This window comes from Octopus sinensis, linkage group LG17 (genome assembly GCF_006345805.1).
Source record: "Octopus sinensis linkage group LG17, ASM634580v1, whole genome shotgun sequence".
Taxonomy (NCBI): Eukaryota; Metazoa; Mollusca; class Cephalopoda; order Octopoda; family Octopodidae; genus Octopus; species Octopus sinensis.
Window position 1 is genome coordinate 54010792 of NC_043013.1, and position 22634 is coordinate 54033425.

The following is a 22634-nucleotide window of genomic DNA, read 5'->3' on the forward strand; positions in this document are numbered from 1 at the left end:
TGATTTTTCAAATAAAAAGTAAATGTGATTTTAATTCTGTCTGTAAAAATAGAATAGGAGATTACTTAATTAGGTGAGATTTAATTAAGATAATTACTAGGTTTTTATTTGTTGATGATGAGATAACATATCTGTACTGTCAGACTCTAATTTGAAGAAGAAAGGGAAAACAGAAAGGGGAATGTTTTGTGACTTAGTTTTCTTATATTGAAAACCAAATATTAGTTTGGGTAAATAAGCTATGACAATTGGTATCATAATAAATCTAATGCAATTTCTGTTTTATGTGCAACAAATTATTTCTATACTATTGATGTACTTACATTCTTATTTCACCCATATTAAGGCTTTGTAATATTCAAATTTATTTCATTTCTTCTAAATCAGTTGTATAATAAAAAGAAACAATAAAAGTGAAGACTAATTTTATGTTTTTTTACAATAGGAAAAGAAATGTATTTGAACAAACTGATTATATCTCTTAGAAATACCATTCAACTATATCCAAACTAATAAGAGGAAATAACTGACACAGAGTATGTGTTGTTTCTCAGAGAAAAAAACATTTCAAATTGGTGTCCAATTATTTGGAATTTAACCTTGTGTACACTAATTCAATCATTACAGGCATGGCAGATTTTGTCAATATAAATTTTCAATAGCTGATTGAAATTAAGTTTGTATCTTCAGCTGTTATCCAAATATTTATGACACACCATTAAAAAGTTATTCGAAATCTGAAGTTGATTAACATTAGTAAGCTATAACTCTTTGCACTAGAATTCCCCAAACTGCCGAGTTATTTCTATAATTCAATAGTAAAGTAAAAGCATGTAAATATTGTAAAACAATTTTTTCTCCCAGTAAGAAGTAACAAAAGTTATTTCACTTTCTAAATGCTAATATATATTTTCTGTGTATTTGTATGTCAAAAGATAATTATGTATGCGTGAAGATGGTTGAGATTAGGAATGTACCCAGCCAATCAATCATTCATAGCATTATATATGGGCGCACACATGCACAAACACACACACACACACTCACACAACTATTTCATAGTGATCACGCTTACAAACTATTGTCCTTTGATTCTGCAATTCATGCAAAGTAGAGCTTTAGACTCTTCACAAGGACACACAGATTAAAGTCAAATAGTATCTAAGATGTCTGCTGTAGACATCTGCAGTATCCAGTTTTGGTACTATTTGACTTGAATTCATGATATGCGCATCTGAAGAGAGTAATCTTCAGATTTGCATGAAACTTGGAATCAGGGCTATTGTTTGTTAAGTATGGTTATCATTAAGCTATATTTTAAGGGAACAAATAAAAAGTGTGGGGCTCACCAGAACAGAAAGAAACAACGGCTATTGTCATACTATTTGAACCCCCTTTGTTCTTTGAGTAAGAACCACATTTGATCACGTATATGTTATGTACACACACACAATCTTTACATATTCACAAATTCATATATGTATACATAAATACATATATATACACATACATATGTGTGTGTGCGTATACACACACACATAAACACACATTACAGAACAGAATAGTTCAAATATATTACTCCAGATATATTCCAGTGAAGATGCATGAAATTGAACGATAATAAGTATATATTGCTACTAGGCTTCAAATTATCAACCACATCTCAACAACTGCACATATGAAGTGGATTTCTGATTTACACCAATCGCATGCAAACAGATAAAAACCATTGGTTTGAATTAGAAGTGAACTGATTTTGGATTTGAAGTTTAACTCTGTGTAACTTGCATTATATTTCTTAGATTTCCAATTCTAGAGGGATTTTATTTTATTTAACTTGAATAAAGCTTTCTCTATGTATCCATTATTTTTCCTTCTTTTGTTATCAACTGATTTTCTGATCATACTTGTTTTTGTATCCCTTTAACAAATAACTCTTCAAAGCCGTTGTTTCTTTCTGTTCTGGTGAGCCCCACACTTTTTATTTGTTCCCTTAAAATAATTTCATGTGCGTTCGTTTTGTCTTCTTTGTATGAAAACTTTTGTCTTCATCTCATCTTGTAAGTGAAAATACTTATAAACTTTAATTGATATATTATTACATGTTTATGCATGTATGGATGTTTGTTATCATCAGCATTTAACATCCATGTTCCATACTATTTATACGTATCTAAGTGTGTATGTATGTATGTATGTATGTGTGTGTATGTGTTATAAACTTGTGATAGTTTCCATGCCAAATTGAAAATGGCCTGTGACATAAGCATGATTTTTATCAGGATTGTCTGGAAGGGTTCATGTTTTTGAACTAATGTTGGTATAGGTGGTTAGCTGTACCACTATATGTCTAGAGCCATAGGTTCTACAGGACAATATCAACAAAAGCTGCCTTTATTTCACAACTAGTTTGAAATTAATACTAGAAATGTCTTGATAACTTTATAATATTGTGATAATATAAATCAGCTCTGTATTACACATATTGAACTCTCTCTTTTGGGATTAAAAGTGTTTGATCCCTGTGCCTGTGCGTGCATGTGTATGTATTCACATGTATGCACTACCCACATCTATAATACAGTTGTGCACAATTTTTCAAGGATGTGAAGCAAATGATATAGTGGTGGCTGGTGAAAGGCATATCAATTTCTATAAAGTTGACGTCACCTATTAGCATGAAGTCAAAATCTGTAGGATATGGGTTTATCCATGTTTAGTATTTATTTCAGTTGAATTTGAAATTAAAATGTTGAGAGACACAGCTATCACAAGTCCTTTTGTTCTGCATGTTTTTGCCAGTCCATTACCTCCTATTGCCCAAAAGTTGTCAGTAATTTTGGAAGAGGATTCAAGTTTACAATAATTGTGCATAAAAAGTATTTTACAAGTGTGCAAATAAGGGTAGCCTACAATGTGCCACTCTAGTTCAAAGTTCCCTACCCTCCTATCAGCTACATTCCAGTGCATTTGCCCCACCTTTCTCCTTATCAAAAATACCCCCAACAACCATCAGCCCCAAATCCTAATACTAAACCAACCAAAACATCAAGCAGATATTTGCCAACATTATTTACTGCATCACTTACAAACTTCATTGTCATCTGCATGTTGGTGAAACAGGCTTTTGGGTAGATGACCACTTTGACAAGTATCTCCTTGTATTCTTCAATGCACTCTTGATCAACCCTTGGCCTTCCTATTCAATGTACTTCTTGTCCCCTCCATTAAGAATCTCTTGGTTTCTATCTCTGACCACCTCTGATATAAGGGAAAGGTCCCTGAGGAGGTCTTTATTGGTAACCTTCTGTTGCCATTCAATATTCAGTGCATGTTAGAGTAAGCAGGTGTAACAGCCTTCTAGTTGTTTCTGCAACGTTTTTGTCAGGGTCCAAATTTTGGACCCATAAAGCAGTACACTTTCAACAATTTTTTTGAAGAACACAACTTTTTGTCTTCTCGAGATTCCTCATCAGTGGAGATGGTATGAGCCAGGAGATTCCATCGCCTTTTACTGGGCACTTTTACTGGGCACTTTTACTGGGCCATGAACGAATTCCTCAGGGATGTTGTTACTCTGGGACCCACCATATGGCCACATGAACAGAGGTTGACCAGCTACAACATATGTTGACAGTGACCTCTCAGTTCCCAAGTTGAAGTTGTAAATGGACGACAGGTACTATTGGCAGAATGTCTGTGCAGACCAAGGGAACTTGGTCTACAGACAGATTTCTATAATAAACACTCATCACAGAGCATTCCATTGTAGGAAATACATGAGAAAAAGACCAATGAAAAATAAAACAATGCATCATATTCACACTTAAAGCATCTTTCTGCATGTGTGTGTATGTGTGTAAATTTTCACGTTTTGATGGGTGTGTGTTTGTGTGCCAAACATGCATCCATGCCAGTGTCACACATTTTGAGAGAGAGAGAGAGAGAGAGAAAGAGAGAGAGATCATGCTCACCAGTATGTGTATGTGAAGGCATGTGATCTGGTAGCATATACTTCCATTATCTGTGTATATTTGTGATCACATGTATGTGTGTCTGTGCTTTTATAATCATACATATTTTCATGTTTCTAGCCAGTGTCTTGAGTTTAATCATTCATCTGTCTGTACACAAATGTGAATAAGCAAGCTACTTGCCATGTCATTAATTTAGCCAGCAAAAAAACATTTCTTTACTTTAAACAGATAATATATCTTGCCTTCTAACTCTCATTTTCATTCCATCTTCAACTGTCCTGAGTTGTACCTAAAGTCTATTAGAAAAAAAATTGCTATGAAACAGATTTCTTTTGCTTAATTATATTAATTCCATTGGTAGAATATTTGGTATGCAACACTATATTTAAATATATACTATGACATATTTAACTGTGCTTTGTACCATGTCTTACCATTTCTGAAATTTATTGCCATTTCTTAAATCCGTTTCGCAGGCAGCTTGGCACAAACTACATCGCAAAGAAAGAAGAAAAGGATCTGTTGATATTTTTCTTTCAACATTTGTATGAGGTTTACTTCTATGTAACAATGTAGTGGTGTTTGATGTTTTGCACTTTTATCTGGTTACAGGAGTCAAACCGCATTCTGTACAAATAGTTGAAAGCTTTTGAGAGGATTCTCACCTCAAACAGCCCTCCATAATTGTTCTGATCCAGCACTGAATTTCGGTAATTTGAACCATGCCAAGCTTCCCAGTGTCAGCTCTTATGCATGAACCGAGCAGAAGTTGACAAAGTTCAAGCACAGAACACATAGTGATACCAGTGTGCTCCCCCCCACCTTATTTTGTATCAGCATTTTGTATTAGGACCCTGTTCAAACATACACTTTTTGTGCCTTATTTCCCTTCGGTCCCTCAAGAGTAATTTCCCTCGTCTGCATCTCAGAATAGGAGTTGTAAGCTTTGTTGACCCTGCTTGATTTCCTTTTCAATTGTATTCCAGTATAGCAGCCTGATAAACTAAGTGATTTTTCATACAAGAAAAGTGCAAAGAGGCCATTAAGATTGATTTCAATTGACCAAGATAAAGAAATGCTCTACTTTAGCATTTTTAGTACTTGTTCTTTCATTTATTATTGAATTTATATAAAGTTTTCCACTCATTTAAGCACCATAAGCACACAGGAGTCAATACATGGAACACCAGATAAACATGCAATTGAACATTCACCAACAAAAAGCTCTGCAGCACACAAGTTATGGAGAAAACATTAAGAAGGATAAAGTGGAAGCTCTTTTTCTTCAATAAGGATATCACCAATGTAGCTACAGACAGGGAGTTTGGTTTTGAGACAAATAAAATCCCTCAGTACCTTAAAGGCATGAAAATTTTAAGGTGGAGACTTGCCTATTAAAAATGTGAAATTTCAGTCTTACAAATAGATTCCAAAAGGATTAGAAACAATATCTAAAGCCATTTGAAGATTCTAGGAATTTATTCAAGTCATGTATATACTTAGTAGGAATCTGAATAGATCAAATTACTTTTCCCTATAAAATACAAAACTGGAACATATGGTAAGTGACTAGGCAAAGGAGTTAGCAATCCATTGCAAACGATGTTTATATTAAACACCTCAACCAATGCAATACCTTTACAACTGAAGTAAAAGTGGGTTGTAGAGAGTCGATGGACTAACAACTGTACATGAAGAACAGACAAGGCACACACACAAACTTTGGAAAATTACAATGAATAGGAAATCAAGAATAAAAGAATTATCTAGATTTAACTTTGAACAGTAATATGAGCTAAGATTATCCATATCATAAACCATATGAAGACACAAACTATATAAAATGTTAATCATTCATTGGGGATAATTATATTATTAGCAGCATCAAGAAGGATAACTCAATCAATCTTCAGGCAAGAACACTTTCGATATGGTTATTTTTAAGATGTGGCTTCTGTGATGGGATAGATTAAATGCAGTCCCTCATATTTTAATATAATAATTGTTATAACAGTAGAATATCATGAACCAAGCCAACATATAGTATGTTTGAGCTTAAAAACATAATTAGTTGCTCCCTGACCTTACTATGTCCTCTGGCTATCCCAAAATCATGAAGAAAAGTTCTGTGAAAATGCATTACAGCTAAATGACAATCGACCCAACTCCTCCATGTGCCAACGTAATCCTCTTTCCTCCATCATAATTATCATCATCTCTTTAGCCACTAGCGCTATCACCATCACCATCCTTCTCATGCCATTTTGGTTCCCTCACCATCACAGCACCCTCAGTATTTTCTGCCACCATTAAACATAATGATACCAACTCTATGTTCATGCTATTTCACATCTCAACATCACCATCATCAACTGTCACCACCACCACAACCTTCGACACCATCATTAGACATGCCTTAATTAAGACCATATTGTCTTTCAGTATGTCCAAGACTATGCTATCTAATGTGTTTTTTCCTTATTTCTAAAGATAGTGGTCAGTAACTTGAGGCAGATTTGGGTACTATTTCTATCAGCTTATAGAAACTTGATTGTCCCCACATTAAAGTTTGGGTTTCATTTTATTGCTGGTATTCTGTTCCATTGATATAAATGCTTCATGTTCAAACTGCTTTTGTCATCATGATAAACATTTTTAATTCAAAAATATTGTTTGAATAAATTTTATTTCTATTAAATAAAATTGTTTGAAAGAGAACTATTACTGAATAGGGTAGTTAGGATAGTTGTCATTTTAAAATATTGACTATATGGTATTAAATTTTAAACACACTTAAGTGGTTATTTTTTATTTATCAGATTTTCATGTCTGTTGCTTCCTAAGATAAGTGAATCTTTGAGTAGGGTAATATTTAAGGAAGAATGGAAACTGGCAGAGAATTAAGGAAATGAGAATAAAACTGAGTGTCAAATATACACATTTTCGTTATTGTGATGAAAAACATGAAGCGATTTATTCTCATTGTAAACTTACAATTCTGACATCAATTTCAGACATACTAAGAATTGAAGGGAAGCTCTACATTTAAAGGATAAAAGCCAATTGAATGAAAATTAAATAGTGAGGACATCTGATAAAGTATGTTTAACATTTTGAAATAATCTAATAAATTTCATTTATATATATGGTAAGGGTAAAAGAGGTGTGTGCGTGTGAATATTTGTCTCCTTTTCACTGACCTTTCATCTTTTATACTCCTTTTATACTTTTGTCCTCTGATGAAGGACTAATGTGCAAAATATTAAGACACTCTGTCTATTAAAGCTTTAAGCTATTACTGTATTTGTGAACTTGTGGAACCTTCTCCTTTTTACATTGTCTCTTTTTACTCCTCATGATATATCGTTTCACTCATTTGACTATGACCATGCTGGGGCATCACCTTGAAGCGTTTTTAGTTGAATGAATTCTCCCCCAGGACATATATTTTTAAGCCTGATACTTATTCTTTCAGTCACTTTTGCCAAACAGCTAAGTTACAGCGATGTAAACTCACCAACACCAGTTGTCAAGCAGTAGTGGGGGACAAACAAAGACACACATTGATGGGCTTCTTTCCGTTTCCCTCTACCAACTCCACTCAGAAGTCTTTAGTCAACCTGAGGCTATAGTACAAGACACTTGGCCATGGTGCCACACCCAATATTTTCTTCTTTATTCTTGCTGTTTATTCCTTTACTCAATTCAGTCATTTGACTGTGGCCATGCTGGAACACCACCTTTAGTCGAGCAAATCAACCCCGGGACTTATTCTTTGCAAGCCCAGTACTTATTCTATCGGTCTCTTTCACCAAACCATTAAGTTACGGGGACGTAAACACACCAGCATTGGTTGTCAAGCAATGTTGCGGGGACAAACACAGACACACACACACACACACACACACATATATATATATATATATATATATATATATACATATATACGACAGGCTTCTTTAGTTTCCATCTACCAAATCCACTCACAAGGCTTAGGTCAGCCTGAGGCTATAGTAGAAGACACTTGCCCAAGGTACCACACAGTGGGACTGAACCCAGAACCATGTGGTTGGAAAACAAGCTACTTACCACATAGCCACTCCTATTCAAAACTATTGCTATTGAAGTATCACTGTTACTTTAGGAAGTAATATATTCATAATGCAGCATGTTTATAGCTGGTATCGGGTTCAGTTATCCTCATCAGCCAACACACACTTTCCATTCTGGCGTGGGCTACAATATTTTACATCCCATACATATTTAATTTGTATTAAATTTCATATTGAATGTAGCAGAACTGATCTCTAATCTTGGCACATGGTTACAGCTTCTGAAACAGGGTACAGATGATTAATCCTAGAAGCTTATTTTAATGCCCCTCCCCCCAACTTCCTATCAGGATGCAAAGCAAATTGACTTTGATGGAATTTGGATTCAGAATGTAAAGTGTTATCCCTAAATACCACAAGGCATTTTGTGTGATGTTTTATTATTCCTGCTTACATTATGCATACATGTTTCTTATTAGTCAGTAAATATAGGCTGGAAACCCATTTGTGAAACCCCATGAGTATTATTATATCTACAGAGGTTAGTTACTTGAGAAGGCATTCTAATGTATTCTAAATTTGAATTTAAGAGAATTTCACTCTGCTGCCATTTTGTTCTCTTTTTGTTTATGGTTGGCAACTTAGAATTTTCATGGATTGCATCTTGAAATTTTAAATATAAATTTCCCAAATTTACTTATTGTTTTCACAAAAAAGTTCATTCTAAATACTGTTTTTATTTTTATACAGAAATTAGATTATATGCAAGATTTCATATTTCATATATCTATAGGTTTTATATCTATGCATTTACTCATAAAGTTATCTTAGACCATTTCATTCTAAGAAAATAAAGAAACAGAACCCAAGAGCCAAGCAAAAGCAACAAAATTTTATTTTTTAAATTAAGGAAAAAAGAGAAAGGCCCAAACAAAGCTTCCTAAAAGCAGAAAAACCTATGGAATACATAAAATATCATAAAGCTTCCAATATAAGATTGCTTTTTTTTTTCATATGCATGCTGTAAAATTTTTTTTTGTCTAATAAAAGCTCTTATTATCTGATTGGTGAGTTTCGTGTAAACAAAGTTATTTAACAAGTGTTTTTCAAATTTCAAATTAGTAACATATAATACTGTAATCAAAATATAACCCCCACCTTCTTTAATTTCAAAAAGGGAGGAATTGCAAATAGTTTGAAAATATTTTAAATGGCTATACATGTGAAGTTAATATCAATAATGAGGCAAATATGTGAACTGTCAAATGTTAGGTTAATATCGATGAGGAAAATGTAATTGAAAATTCAAGAAACTAAATTCTTATTTAGCCATCCCATCTGTACCCACCACTGCTATTTCTATTTTCACCCTAACTACATTTGCTTTTCCTAAGAAGAGTTGAACAATTCTACCAATAAAATCATACAATTTATTGTTATGTGACATTGCAGAACACAAGCTCTCATACATGTAAACCAATTTTAAGTTATGAAATAATTGTGAATAAAAAAAAATTATTTCATAAATAATGTAATAACTTTATTTATTCTAATGGAAATATAATAAAATCTTTTATCCACTTATATCTGAACTGATTTCTTGAAAGTTAAATGCTAATAGATCGGGGAGTCAGTGATACATTTATTGGATACTAATCAGAAAATTTGGAATATATAAATAATTTTGAATTTTAAGCAGCATTATTTACAAGTGTATACTTTTTTTTACTATGTACATTTAAAAGGAGAAAAATATGAAGCAAAATTAACACATGAAAATTAGGCCTTTTTCAATTTGTTAAAAGCTTCAAATTATTGAGATATGTAACATGAAATAGTGTATATAATCAAGTAGCAGTCATAGCTATAAAGGTATCTTTTTTATCTTTTAAAATTATAAATTTTTCATTTCTAAATCACCTAATTTTCTTTATTCTGATAATGCTAATTATTGAAGAAAATCTAAATGGTTATGTCTAAACTGTGCTTCAAGTCAACTGGATATGTTCAACACTTAATTGTAAAATATTGCATTTTAACAATATATGTATCAAACTGGCTTTTATCATTTTATTCCCATTATGAGAATTAGTCTTCTTTACATTTCTTTGAAGTATTAATTGTAGGAAGAGTCACAGATGAAAAGAAATGGTTCTTTTTGGGAATGTAATATATATTTTGTAGTTCATTTGTAAAAGGATTGACAGAAAATAGAACTGTCAATCACAAGTTTGTGGGTAAGATGTGTAACTTGGATAGGAAGAAAGAACTTCTGTTGGGGTTCACAGAGATTCACAGATGGAGAGTGAGATAAGAACTGGAATTAATACATTGCAGTCGTTAGAAACTGGCTTTTGTTTTAATTAATTTTGAAAATAATGAAGTTTAATCAAGATAACTTTGTCATTATTAAGCTAAGGTTTTGAATGTAAATTAATCTGGAATTTTCGTGGAAGTGTTTAACTTGGATCACTTTACAAAAGAATTTCTATCATAAAATGAGGGGCAGTTTCAGGCAGGTTGATATGAAAAGGGTTAAACTATTTGTTCAAATTAAACCACTTGATCCAAATCCATTAGCAAGTTGTTATCTAAGGTAAATTTTGTCACACAGTTATAGACATCTGTTATACATTTAGAGCAGTTATGAAGATTATTGGTGCCTCAGCCCAACAGAATATTTTATGAAGTCACACATACTTTATGTACAATGCCTAGTTGGGAAATTTTATTAGTTTATTGAATTAGAGATGCTGTATTTTTATGTAAATGAAACTTTTCATAATGAAAAATTTGTTTTGATTTGTAAATCAGTTTTAACAGTTTTAACAGTGTGTAGAGAAGGAATGATTATGTGAGCTGTTCAAAACTGTATGGAGTAATAATACTAGGGCCATATTTGTTCATGGAAGCTGTTCAGAACTATATCATGTATAAAAATTAGGATCAGAACTGATTAGCTCAGTGGGGTATTTAATGCTTTATTATTTAATCACTAAAAAAAGTCTATTCTCAGTTTTCTTCTCTTTGCTGCAAGTTTTGAGACAACTGCACAGCAAGAGAAGCTGTTGTTATTAAGGAAGCTTACGGTTGAGTATCTCTGAAGAAGCTAAAGAAGTCAAGGGTTGTTCAGAAGAATTAACATGATCATATCTAAAACTAAATCAGATTTCAAAAGTTCAACAACATTTGGAAATTGGTTTTGATTGATATTGGCAGGAACTTGATATTGCATTGTCAGTGTGAAGGGGAAAAAAATCCATGTATCATGAAACTTTGGTGAGAGATCAAGGAACATGAACAGATTCACTGGAATTGCTAGTAAAAGGATTAGATATAAACTGCAGACAAGGGATTATTATGGTCTGTTAGTGATGACGTATTTAGAGAAAGTAGACCTACTGGCAGTATAGCTGTTAGAGTTTTAAATAATGAAAATGGTTTCAAGAACTGCTTTCTTCATTAGCAGCTGGTTTGATGTCAGTGAATTCAAGGGATCTACATTCAGAGGACTAAATAGGAAAAACAAAACTGATTGTAGTTTGACAATATAAATATAATAGGAAGATTGGGGGAAAGAAAATTTAGACAGTGATTAAAAATAATCTTAGACATTTGCTAATAAAAATTGGTGAAAAAGTTCTTCAAATTAATTGGTATTGCTGCATTGGAATGTAAATAGAGATTTTTATTATGATAAGAGTAGAAACATAGACTTTGGAATCGAAATAATTAGGTTTGTGGAACAAGATGGAAATTTATGGAAAAATAGTGTTCTGACCTCTCATCTAACCTTTCCTATAGTGAAACATATTAAAACCATGGTGATGATGATAGAGATGATAAAACTAATTAAGAATTTATGTAAATTTCTAAAAAATATTAAATGAGGCGAAATTCAGGTTTCTTACATTTAAAATTTTAACAATAATAGCCTTAACTGTAAATACAATGCAACTTCAACAATTTACTTTATTTGAGAGAATAAGATACTTGTTCCTATTTATAGATAAAATTATGATTAATATCAAGATTTTTGATGCTTGAAAATAATGATAAAAAATTGTAGTTTAGTCTCACACTTTCAGAAGTTTGTGTATGTATATATATCTATATCTATCTATCTATCTATCTATCTATCTATCTATCTATCTATATATATATATATTATATATATATATATATATATATATATATATATATTATATATATATATATATATTATATATATATATATATATATATATATATAATATATATATATATATTTTGCAAGATGTAAAATCGTTTTAAGTTAATATTGATAAGATAGTTTGACTTTTGCGTTGTTGGTGTACATATATTTTTCTTGCGGATAACAATTTTTTTTTTATCAGGTATCAGAATAAGGGAATACTTCTGGCAAAATCAATTCTTATTAACTGATGTTAAATAAACTAAATAACTGTTAGTTTGCTGCTGCTAGATTATCCTCCACTATGTTGTATCATGATGCACACTTTGCGCAGATATTAACTACTACTTGAAATCACAGGTAATAATAGGTCTTGCAGATAATCATTTAAGGTATTAATGGAATTCTGTTGCTGAAATCAATATACATATCATTTAGAATAAACCATTGTGACTGAAATCACAACTGGCTGGAACTGTTACTCAATTGCTTTATTCTTAATATAAGCATAAAGCTACTGGTTTTGAGAAAGGGTATGCTTAATCTAATTGAATCTAGTATTTGACTGGTGATTGATTTACGAATCCCAGTGAGTGCAAAGTAAAGTTAGCTCCTCTGAGATTTGAAACCAGAATGTAAAGGAACAAAACTATACTTTAGGCACAAGGCCTGAAATTTTGGGGGAGAGGGCCAGTCGATTATATCGATCCTAGTGCGTAACTGGTACTTAATTTATTGATCCCAAAAGGATGAAAGGCAAAGTCGACCTTGGTGGAATTTGAACTCAGAACAGATGAAATATTGCTAGGCATTTTGCCTGGCATGCTAACGATTCTGCCAGCTCACTGCCTTAGTAACAAAACTATATTGTGAAAGCTATTTCTTCCTGATATACATTTCCCTCTATTTGGAATCAAAACATTTATCTATTGATTTCCATGGCTTGCATGTACTTGCATTGTTTGTTTGTTTTTAATTTGAATCAAAATTTATGGTAGTTGTAATGATTAAATATTTATAGTATGCTAACATATACTGGGAGAATTATAATTTATAATCAATTTCTAAATACTGGTATTGATTGATGATTTTATGTCAGTCTGACCACAACTAAAAACGTAAAGATCAGAGTCAATCTGTAAATATTTCTTCCTACAAAAGTATTTCATGTACTACTACCTCAACAGATCTCTACTTACATAATGTAATAATGTTTTACAGTTGATTGTGCGAGACAACTGAGTTAATTAACCCAATTTCATATTAGAAATCTTCCTTAATTAATGCTTACTTCCACTACTAATTAGCTTGTATGTACAATAAATAGATGCATATTTACTTTTGTGAAATAAATCAAAAGGATAGCACTACTCATATAATTGGATAATTTTTCCCCTGTTTTGTTATCCATTTAATATTTCAAAATGTGAACTTTGTTAATGTTATTGATATTATTACTCCTATTATTGCTGTTGTTATTATTGATCTGATATATAAAAATTATAAATATTGTGGAAAAATCTGTCATAACGAACATTTTTCAATGTAGATTATATCAATCAAAGAACTTTGTTTCATAAATGTATATCAAGATAAAATATAAAGTTAATGAATATTTCCTATAATAAGCTAATTAATTTATGGGGAAGCATTATAATGAGAATTACTAATTACAATACAGAAAAACACTTGTTTAAGTTGATCTCAAAAGGTAAAAAAGCATAAAATGATTTCTTATGGTTATAAAAATAATTTGACAAAAATTTCTTAGCTCAAATGATTATTATATCAAACTTTAGATTATTCTTATACCTGATCAGCACCTCACTTCAATAATCTAAATGGTTTAAAGGAAAAAAATGCAAAACTTGAAGTAAATCTTTCAAGTTACCTTTGTAGAAACAATTTTAATTTTGTATTTTGTTATCTAAATGTTTTCTTCATGAGAGATTGACAATAAAATTATAAAAGCAAAGTGTGTGTGTGTGTTTGTGTGCGACTATGCAAAAATACTGACTGAAGTGAGTGTGACAGATAAAATTTGTAGAGTAAATGTGGATGAGAATGCATAATAAAAGTTGTAAATATGTTAAGCTGTACATACATTTTCATTGTTTTCTTGCTGAGCCTCAACAAATGCCTGGACATGATTGCATTGAACTGCTTGTTCATCAATTGAAAGATGTTGTGAAGTTGTATCCTGACCATGCGATCGGCTGTCTCTGTCACGTGGGCCTTTTCGAAATAATCCACTGAGATGAGAAAAAAAAAAAAGATTGTTACAAAGAAAGTGAAAAGAAACATATAAAAGTAATACTCAGTGGTGGTGCCCCAGCATGGCCGCGGCCTTCGGGCTAAAACATTTTTAAGGATTTAAGGAAACATTCATTATGGTATTTGATCTTACACTTTGGCATTTAATCTGCTCATTTCAGGCCCAGATATTCTACCTGTTTTATGTTAAAAGTGATCAGATTCAACCTCTCACACCTACTCTACAATGTCATTGTAAAGATATATAAATACACCATTGAAATCTTGAAGCTACAAGATAAGGTATGATTAATTCAAAACAATGTGAATAAATAAACAATACATTTGACAAAGCAATCTAAAGGGTCAATAGTTTAGAATTATTCCACAATCATTTTACAAATTTCTGTTACACCAAGGAAATGGCAATGTATTTCTGTAGTATTTGTGCTAAACTGAAGGTTGGAATAAGTTTATTTTCATTTTACTATCATGACTAAAGATGCCTATTGAGTTATGAAAGCCTTGTGTTCCCCAAAATCTTCATGGGGAGTTTCACAACACAAATTCCATTTCGTTCATTGGTTTGTCAATGAAGAGAGAATCAAGGGAAACTGTTTTGCATTATGAAAACCCTATTTCATAGTAAAATAGTCAAAAGTGCAACACTTCTGTAAGCATGTAGGATGGCTGTACAATGAAGTATGATACCTCTACATGGCTTTATTTGCAATTGCATATTCTACCAGCTTCTCTGTTCCTCTCTAGTCTTGTTGCCATTCTAAGTTTTACTCAAAACTTTAAATGCAGTCTTCCACATTAAAGCACTCCTTGTTTTATTTCTATATATTTCTACTACTGATCCTACTTCACCTTTCTGATTTAAGGGACAAAACCTTATCCAGTAACCTTTCTGCTATACAATGGCTGTAGAAGTTTATATGTATATATATATATATATATATATATTAATAATAGAAGGGTAAAATTTATTAATTAATTAGTCAATTAATTAATTATTTTACCAAGTAGATTGGTACGTTAAACTAACCTTTATAGGTAAAATTATCCACATAATTATAATTAGGGTTCAGCTAACTGCTTCACCACATACCGAAATTAGAAAAAGGAGTTAAAAATTCATGACGGTAAACATACTTTTTTACGAAGGCAAAGAGAAAAACAATGAATCAACAATATACATATATATATATATATATATATATATATATATATATATTTATATATGATATAGAATATTGATTTCTAACTTAGGCTGCAAATTTAAGAGGAGCACTTGGTTGATTAAAACGATGCCAGTAGTATTTATTTGTTGCTTAACTGTATTGACCACTGAGAAGATGAAAGGTAGAACTGACTGCAGTAAGGTTTGCAATCAGAATAAGAAGTGTAACTAAATACTGCCTGGCATTTGTTTGGCACTGAAGTTATTTTACAAACCTACCTGCACTTGCTATAATATAAAATATTAATTTGTCCATTGCAATAACATAAATTCTGTTGTGTCTGGGGAGAGTCATTTTCTTTTTGTGCCTTATAATGTAACACACTCACCGGTAAAATTTCCACTTATTTCCTATTTTTATTTTCCTAAAATTCAATAGAAATAGAAAATGAAATTTTACTTTTAGATTGATTTGCCTTTGGAATCCACACCACTTTGTTTGCCTCAGATCTCTCCATGACAAACAGTTTCTAACTTTGCTCCATCATTCTGATTAGCAACAAGGTTAGATGAATTTTAAAACAATGATATTCAAAGACTCAGATTTTCAAAATTCATTTTGTAAAAATGGCTGTAATGCAAATTGAAAACAGAATTGTCACTATGAAACTATATAGCATAACCTTATTAATTGCCCCATTGTTAAGAAAACAAAGAAAACATCTGATAAACCGTTGGATATACTGTGAAGAATTAAGACTAAAATGCTATTCAACTAAATTGCTTTTAGTGTGTAACAGTGTTTAAATTAAACCTGACAGCTGAGAGTTGTTGGAGACAAATGACCATTTCACAACAGGATCACTTGTGTTTTCAAAATATTAATTTCAGTAACATTCAAAGAAATATTTGTTAGCTGATTTAGAAGTGGTTTGACTGTAGGAAAGATGTGTTAACAGTAGAGTTTGTCTATAAGTTTCTAAGTAGAAAGTGCTCAGCTTAAAAGCTGATGTAAACATAAAAGATAGATAGGTGGTAATAAATGACAAGGAATCAATTTTCATTCAGAATTATCAAAGAGCAGATGAAAATATGCTGTAAAATCTGGATATTTCACTGAATTAGTTTATGATGATTAGTTTAACAAATTTTATATACAAGAGTTTTCACAACAGAAATTTTCCATTTGTTATAAAGATATCATAGAACTGTGATAAAATAGTCAATGAAATACAAATTAAATAAATCTTTATAGAGACTTTAATGATTTAACAACATCAAAAGACTGTAAAAATGCAAAAGGAATTCTACTTAAAATCTATGAAATGATGATACCATATAGCATAGAAGAAGTATGTCAGTCCTGCAACAGCCAGAGTACCTCCACCAATCACTGCGTACATCCAAATTGACATGCTTCCTCTCTTGTCTGAAACAGAAAAATTGCACTTTATTTTAATTTATGTCATAAATATTCAAAAATTTCTAATTTTTCCATAAACAGGATAATGATTAAAAATATTTAAATTTTGAATTATCACACCTCTTTCTAACTCTATTTTACTTACTCCCACCCACTCTTATTTAATTCAAAGGATCTTGTGGTTTCAACAAGAAATCTGTCCTGGCCCTTTTTTTTTTCCAACTTTAGTCTGTCATTGCTGAGCATAAAACTGCCTCACTCCCAACTGTACTCCACTCTGTCGAGGGTGATCCCTGTGTTGCAAGCTACCAGGTGACCTCACTAATGCTGGTGCTATGAAAAAGCTCCCAATAAAAAGTGATTCAAGCAAACGTTGGCCTGTGATGAAATCCTCTAACTCATTACGCACTGTCAAACCATTCAACTCATGTTGGCATGGAAGATGATGTTGATGATCATTTTGATAGTAGTTATTTCAAATGACTTGTCTCTGCAAATTTATTTAATAAAGTTTCTTTGACTGATTCTGTGTCCCATTTTTTCTAAATTTTCTTAACATTTGAATATATGTTGAGTTGTTGGAATAAAACTCAAAATATTATCGAAATTCTTGTCATTTTAATAATGATTCAGGAGAAAATCGTTTAGTCAACCAGTGATATTTGGATTTCGAACTATGATGTTAAAAAAAAAAAAAAATTTTAATGCCAAAATGTTCAAGATTCATCTCATCAACATGGTAACAAGTTTAAAAAAAGATGTTAAAGAAAGTAAGAGAATTGTAATCATGAATTGATAGTTAAAAGAAAAACATATCTCAAATGTCAAATCATTGAAAAAATTGTCAATCAAAATGTTGGCATTTTTATCATCTTTGAAAATACTTGTAACATATTTATGCATGATGAGAGTAAATTAGATTTAAATATATATTCTTACTGTTATCTATAGAAAGTATATAAAGTTTTATACACTCCATCATTACATAAAGCTGCTTGGATATTTGCATATAATAATAATAATATAATAATAATAATAATAATAATAGTAATCTTTTCTGCTGTAGGCACAAGGCATAAAATCTTTGGGGAGTGGATAAGATGATCACACCAGCCCCAGTATTTGACTGAAACTTAATTTATCGACCCTGAAAGTATGAAAGACAAAGTTGACCTTAGTGGAATTTGAACTCAGAATGTAGCGGCAGATGAAATGCTGCTAAGCAATTCACCCAGTGTGCTAATGATTCTGCCAGCTCACTACATGAATAATAATAATAAAAATAATAATAATAATAATAATGATATTCTTTGCCCTAGATGTTAGGAAGACACTTGGCAAGAAATGGAAACAAAATTGAAGAAGAAACTCATAATAATAAAGATGGTTCCTAACTCAGTTGTAAAACTAACGAGTGGGGTTAATCAATTAGATTGATCCCCAGTACTTAACTGGTACTTTATTTTATTGACTCTGAGGATCAATGGCAATGTTGACCACAACAGGACTTGAAAATAGACCATGAAGAGCTAGAGTGAATACTACCAAAGCACACCCTTCATCTTTCACCCCACCCTCTAGCAGTGTGGTCATTATAATTGAATAACATCTGCCCCTTGAAATTGTTGACATTGTGCTGACATCAAAAGTCATTACGTAAAGCTCAGCACAAATTGTTGATGGTCTTTGTACTGTCCCCCTCATCTATGCCCCTTGTGGCTAATAAAAGAAATTATTATTATTCTCTACTATTTAATATGGCAAGCTTGCAGAATTTTTAGTGAGCTAGGCAAAATGCTGAGCAGTATTTCTTGCACCTTCTTTTTCTAAGTTCAAATTCTGCTGAAGTCAATAGATTTTAATAATAGTTGAGTGCTTGGGGTTGATGTAATCAACTTACCCCATTACCCCCAAATTGCTGGCCCTGTGCCAATATTTGAAACTATTATTATTATTCTATATGTTGTGAATATGCTACAAATATTGTCTGTTGAAGCTGAACTTAGATGAAAGGTAACCAACATTAATATGATTTGAGCATTAATATCTGACCCTAAGTTATCAAACTCAACTCAAATTACAGGCTAATTAACACGAAAACTGATGCAAGTGAAAACAAAGGACAAACGAAGTAAGAATAAAAATAGTTGTAATACTTACATGAATTATTGGGATTATTTTCTTTTGTTGTGATCTTCGTTTGTGTGTTAGTAACTGTTGGTGGGCCACAGCCAATTAGGATATTATCACGATAGATTGGCTCATAGGAAGTTAGACACTGACACACATTTACATCAGAACACTTTGAGTCATTGCCAGGACAAGGCGGATCACAGTTAAGCGTGTCACCAGGATAAGTGGTTTCATCACAAGCACCTGTTTTTGGTAGAAAAGAAGAAAAAATAGATTGTTTTATAACCAGTGGTGAACTGGCCAGGTTTCCAGCTTGCCCAATGGAAAGTGGGATCCTGTGCCATTAGAATCCATATATGGGGGCCCATGTTAGTATCTAAGGGACACATCCCCTCAAATTTGAGAATTTTTTATTCACTCCTGGAAGAATACATTAATTATTTCAGCCTGGCCGTGTTTGTAGACAGATGAAAAGAATACTTTTAACAAAAAAATAAAACTTAAATGATAGCATTGTAGTTGCTAGTGGGCCCCCTTAGTCTCCTGGCAACCACTGGCTATAACCATGAAATAAAGTGTATAAGTCTTACATGCTTTCAACATCACTTACCTTTCTCAAATTTTACAAAACTATTCACTACAATGAAGACTATTATGTCTTACTTCATTTTTGTTTCTCGTTTGCGTGATTCTTTGTGAATTTGTGTGTTGAAGCAAATTTTGTTATCTCTTGGGAGAAGCATATGGTCTTAATACCTTACCTAACACACTCACCAGTTTGATTTCCACTCATTATATATATTTTTTCTTCCAAAATTTTCATTGCTTTTGCAACCTTGTCAATGGATGTTGTAAGGAAATCTTTACATTTTCTTCATTAATGATTTGAAGCAAAATGTAAAGGAATCCAATAATTAACTATAATATGAATAAATATTCTTTTTTTTTTACATTTCTTAAAATTTTCTCTTCTCTTGCTGTTGTTGTTGCTACTGTTTAACCTTAAGTAAACTCTGATTGAGCAGACGAACCGGAGCAAAAGCATTTCAACCGTAACCACTCCATGTTTTAGAGATTTCTGACTCAATTTTTGGTATTTCTACAACCCTGCTCTTCTTAAGGTGATGTCAGAGTGATTTGATGAAAATGTGATTGCTATTTCTAGCAAATTGATTGAACTTGTTTGATATTTGATCGAGCTTACAGTCCCATAGGAAGTAGGATGTGATCAAGGCTTTGGGTGGGAGCCACTAGTACCAGAATCATTTGAAGAATTAGAGAGAGTAGGGATGGCATGCAGGGCTAATTCATTGAGAAATGGTAGGAAACTTTTTTAGGAACCATGAATTTTTCTGAAATCCTATATTCAAATGATCAAATGACTACTTCAAATATTCACTTATTAGTGATATAGTCCATCCTACGTATGAAAAGACAGTGGCACTTTTGGAGTCTACAAATCATTCTCGCACCAACTATGTACACTTTTATATAACCACAGGTGAAAAGAAGAAAATTACAGTAATTTGATAAAAAAAAAAGAAAGAAAATGCCATTTGATCATAAAAATTACTCATGGCTTTTAAATTATTGGTTAGATTTAGCTAATAACTTGGGAATCCTGTTTTGTGTCCAAAATATACTCCAGTGCTAGGTTCCATTAAAACTGGTGAAGTGATGATTATATTCCAATTTTATTGAGTGGTCTGTTATGGAATTACCATTCTTCAGAATGGTAAGTCCTTCTCTTGAAGATAAAACAAAATTGCTGCATCTAACCCAAAACATGTAGAAAAAATAAAAAATAAAATAAAAATACTGAGTCCCACCTGTAACATTTAGAGAATCAGATCTTTCACACCATACATGTCTTTTTTCTTTATCCCATTTACTATATTTCCACCGGAAAGTAAAACAATTCTTTGCATGGCATGGGCGACTCTCGTAAAGTTTTGTAGGACAGAGTGTGGATCTTGCAGCAGGATAAGCCAGAATTGCTCGCGATCGACTCTGGATTCCTCGCTCATGATCTGCAACTGAAACATAAACGATGACATTAATGTTGATCAAAATATATCGCATGCTTTGGGAATAATCCATATGAACTGTTCTTTAAACATTTGAAGGTAAAAAGCACTCTTTAGCTTTGCAATATGCTCTTTCTCATCAAGAAACAAAATGTTTTAATTTATAGTTTATCATTTACTTGCTAGAACAGGTAATACTTCCATCTCAGAAGGTAATTAAGAAACTTTCAGTTATGTACGATAGTTGAAGAAATTTTTATATAAATACTTGTAAATACACTCAGCATGTTTTACCTTTCACTTGTTTCAGCCATTAAACTGTGGCTGTGCTGGGGCATCATCCTGAAGAATTTTAGTTCAACAAATCAACCCCAGTACTTTATATTTTTTTGAAAGACTGCTTCTTATTCTGTCGATCTCATTTACCAACGCACTTAGTGATGGCATAAACACTCCAGCACTGGTTGTCAATCGGTGGTGAGGGACAAAAACAGGTACAAAGTCACAGACACATGAGACAGGCTTCTCTTAGCTTCCTTCTACCAAATCCACTCACAAGGCTTTCATCATCATTGTTCGACCATGGTCGAGACAATGGAATTTACTATGTTACACTAGACCTCACGGTCCATCATAGCATTATGGAGGTCCTGTTGCTGGATGCGTGTATCCATGGTGATTACATCAGGGTAGGAGAGTGTACACCCTCTGGTATCACGAGCAGATGGCTTCCAGAGGAGAAGAGTAGAAATTACCTCGTTTTCAGCTCTACAACAATGTCCAGCAGACTGGAATCTTCTACTTTTCACAAGAGATGATACAGGTGGTAATTTCCCATATATTTGTACTTTGGTTGGATGGCGCTTCCACGAGAGATTTGCCCAAGATCTCATACATTGGGACTGAACCTTGAACCACGGAGTTGGGAAGTAAACATCTTACCACACAGCCACTTCCAGTGTTTCATAAGTTTTTTTTAAACTTTGACACATTGATGACTTGATTATCTCTTTTTGTATGAAAATTGAAACTGCACTTCTGATATTGTCTGTGGAATTTGAAACACTTTTGTTAAACATATTCCTATATCAGATATCTCTATCAACATGTCAGGTATCCTACATGGCCCATACATTTTAAAACCTTTACGTTATGCAAGAATTACTGCTATTTCAGTTTTTTAAGAATTACTCAATGAAATAGAAATGCCTATCACTAGCACAGCTAGGTGAGGCAGTAGGGATGTTCTGCCCCAGGTGGCACTTTTAAAGGACCTCCACTTTGGGGTCTGCTGTAGGCAGTATGTGTTTTTTTGTGGGATCCTGGGGCAGCAAATGGAAGGGCTGCTCCAGATGGCACACACACTAGCTGCACTAGTGATGCATATATATTTTTGTATACTTATTACT

General features: G+C 32.4%; 1 protein-coding gene across 13 annotated transcripts in view; it reads right to left on the minus strand.

Moving 5' to 3' along the window:
* The window catches only part of LOC115220760 (thrombospondin type-1 domain-containing protein 7A), a 1292425-nt gene that overhangs the window by 47498 nt on the left and 1222293 nt on the right, over positions 1-22634 (minus strand). For all 13 annotated transcript variants that reach the window (XR_005002721.1, XM_036510587.1, XM_036510592.1 and 10 more), the window contains 4 exons: positions 21028-21234; positions 19226-19441; positions 16978-17071; positions 14308-14455 (listed from right to left, as the gene is read on the minus strand). Coding sequence is in view for 12 of the 13 variants with exons in the window: in XM_036510587.1 (XP_036366480.1) it covers positions 14308-14455; positions 16978-17071; positions 19226-19441; positions 21028-21234 (665 nt within the window). In the remaining variant the exon portion in view is untranslated. The remainder of the gene's footprint in view (positions 1-14307; positions 14456-16977; positions 17072-19225; positions 19442-21027; positions 21235-22634) is intronic.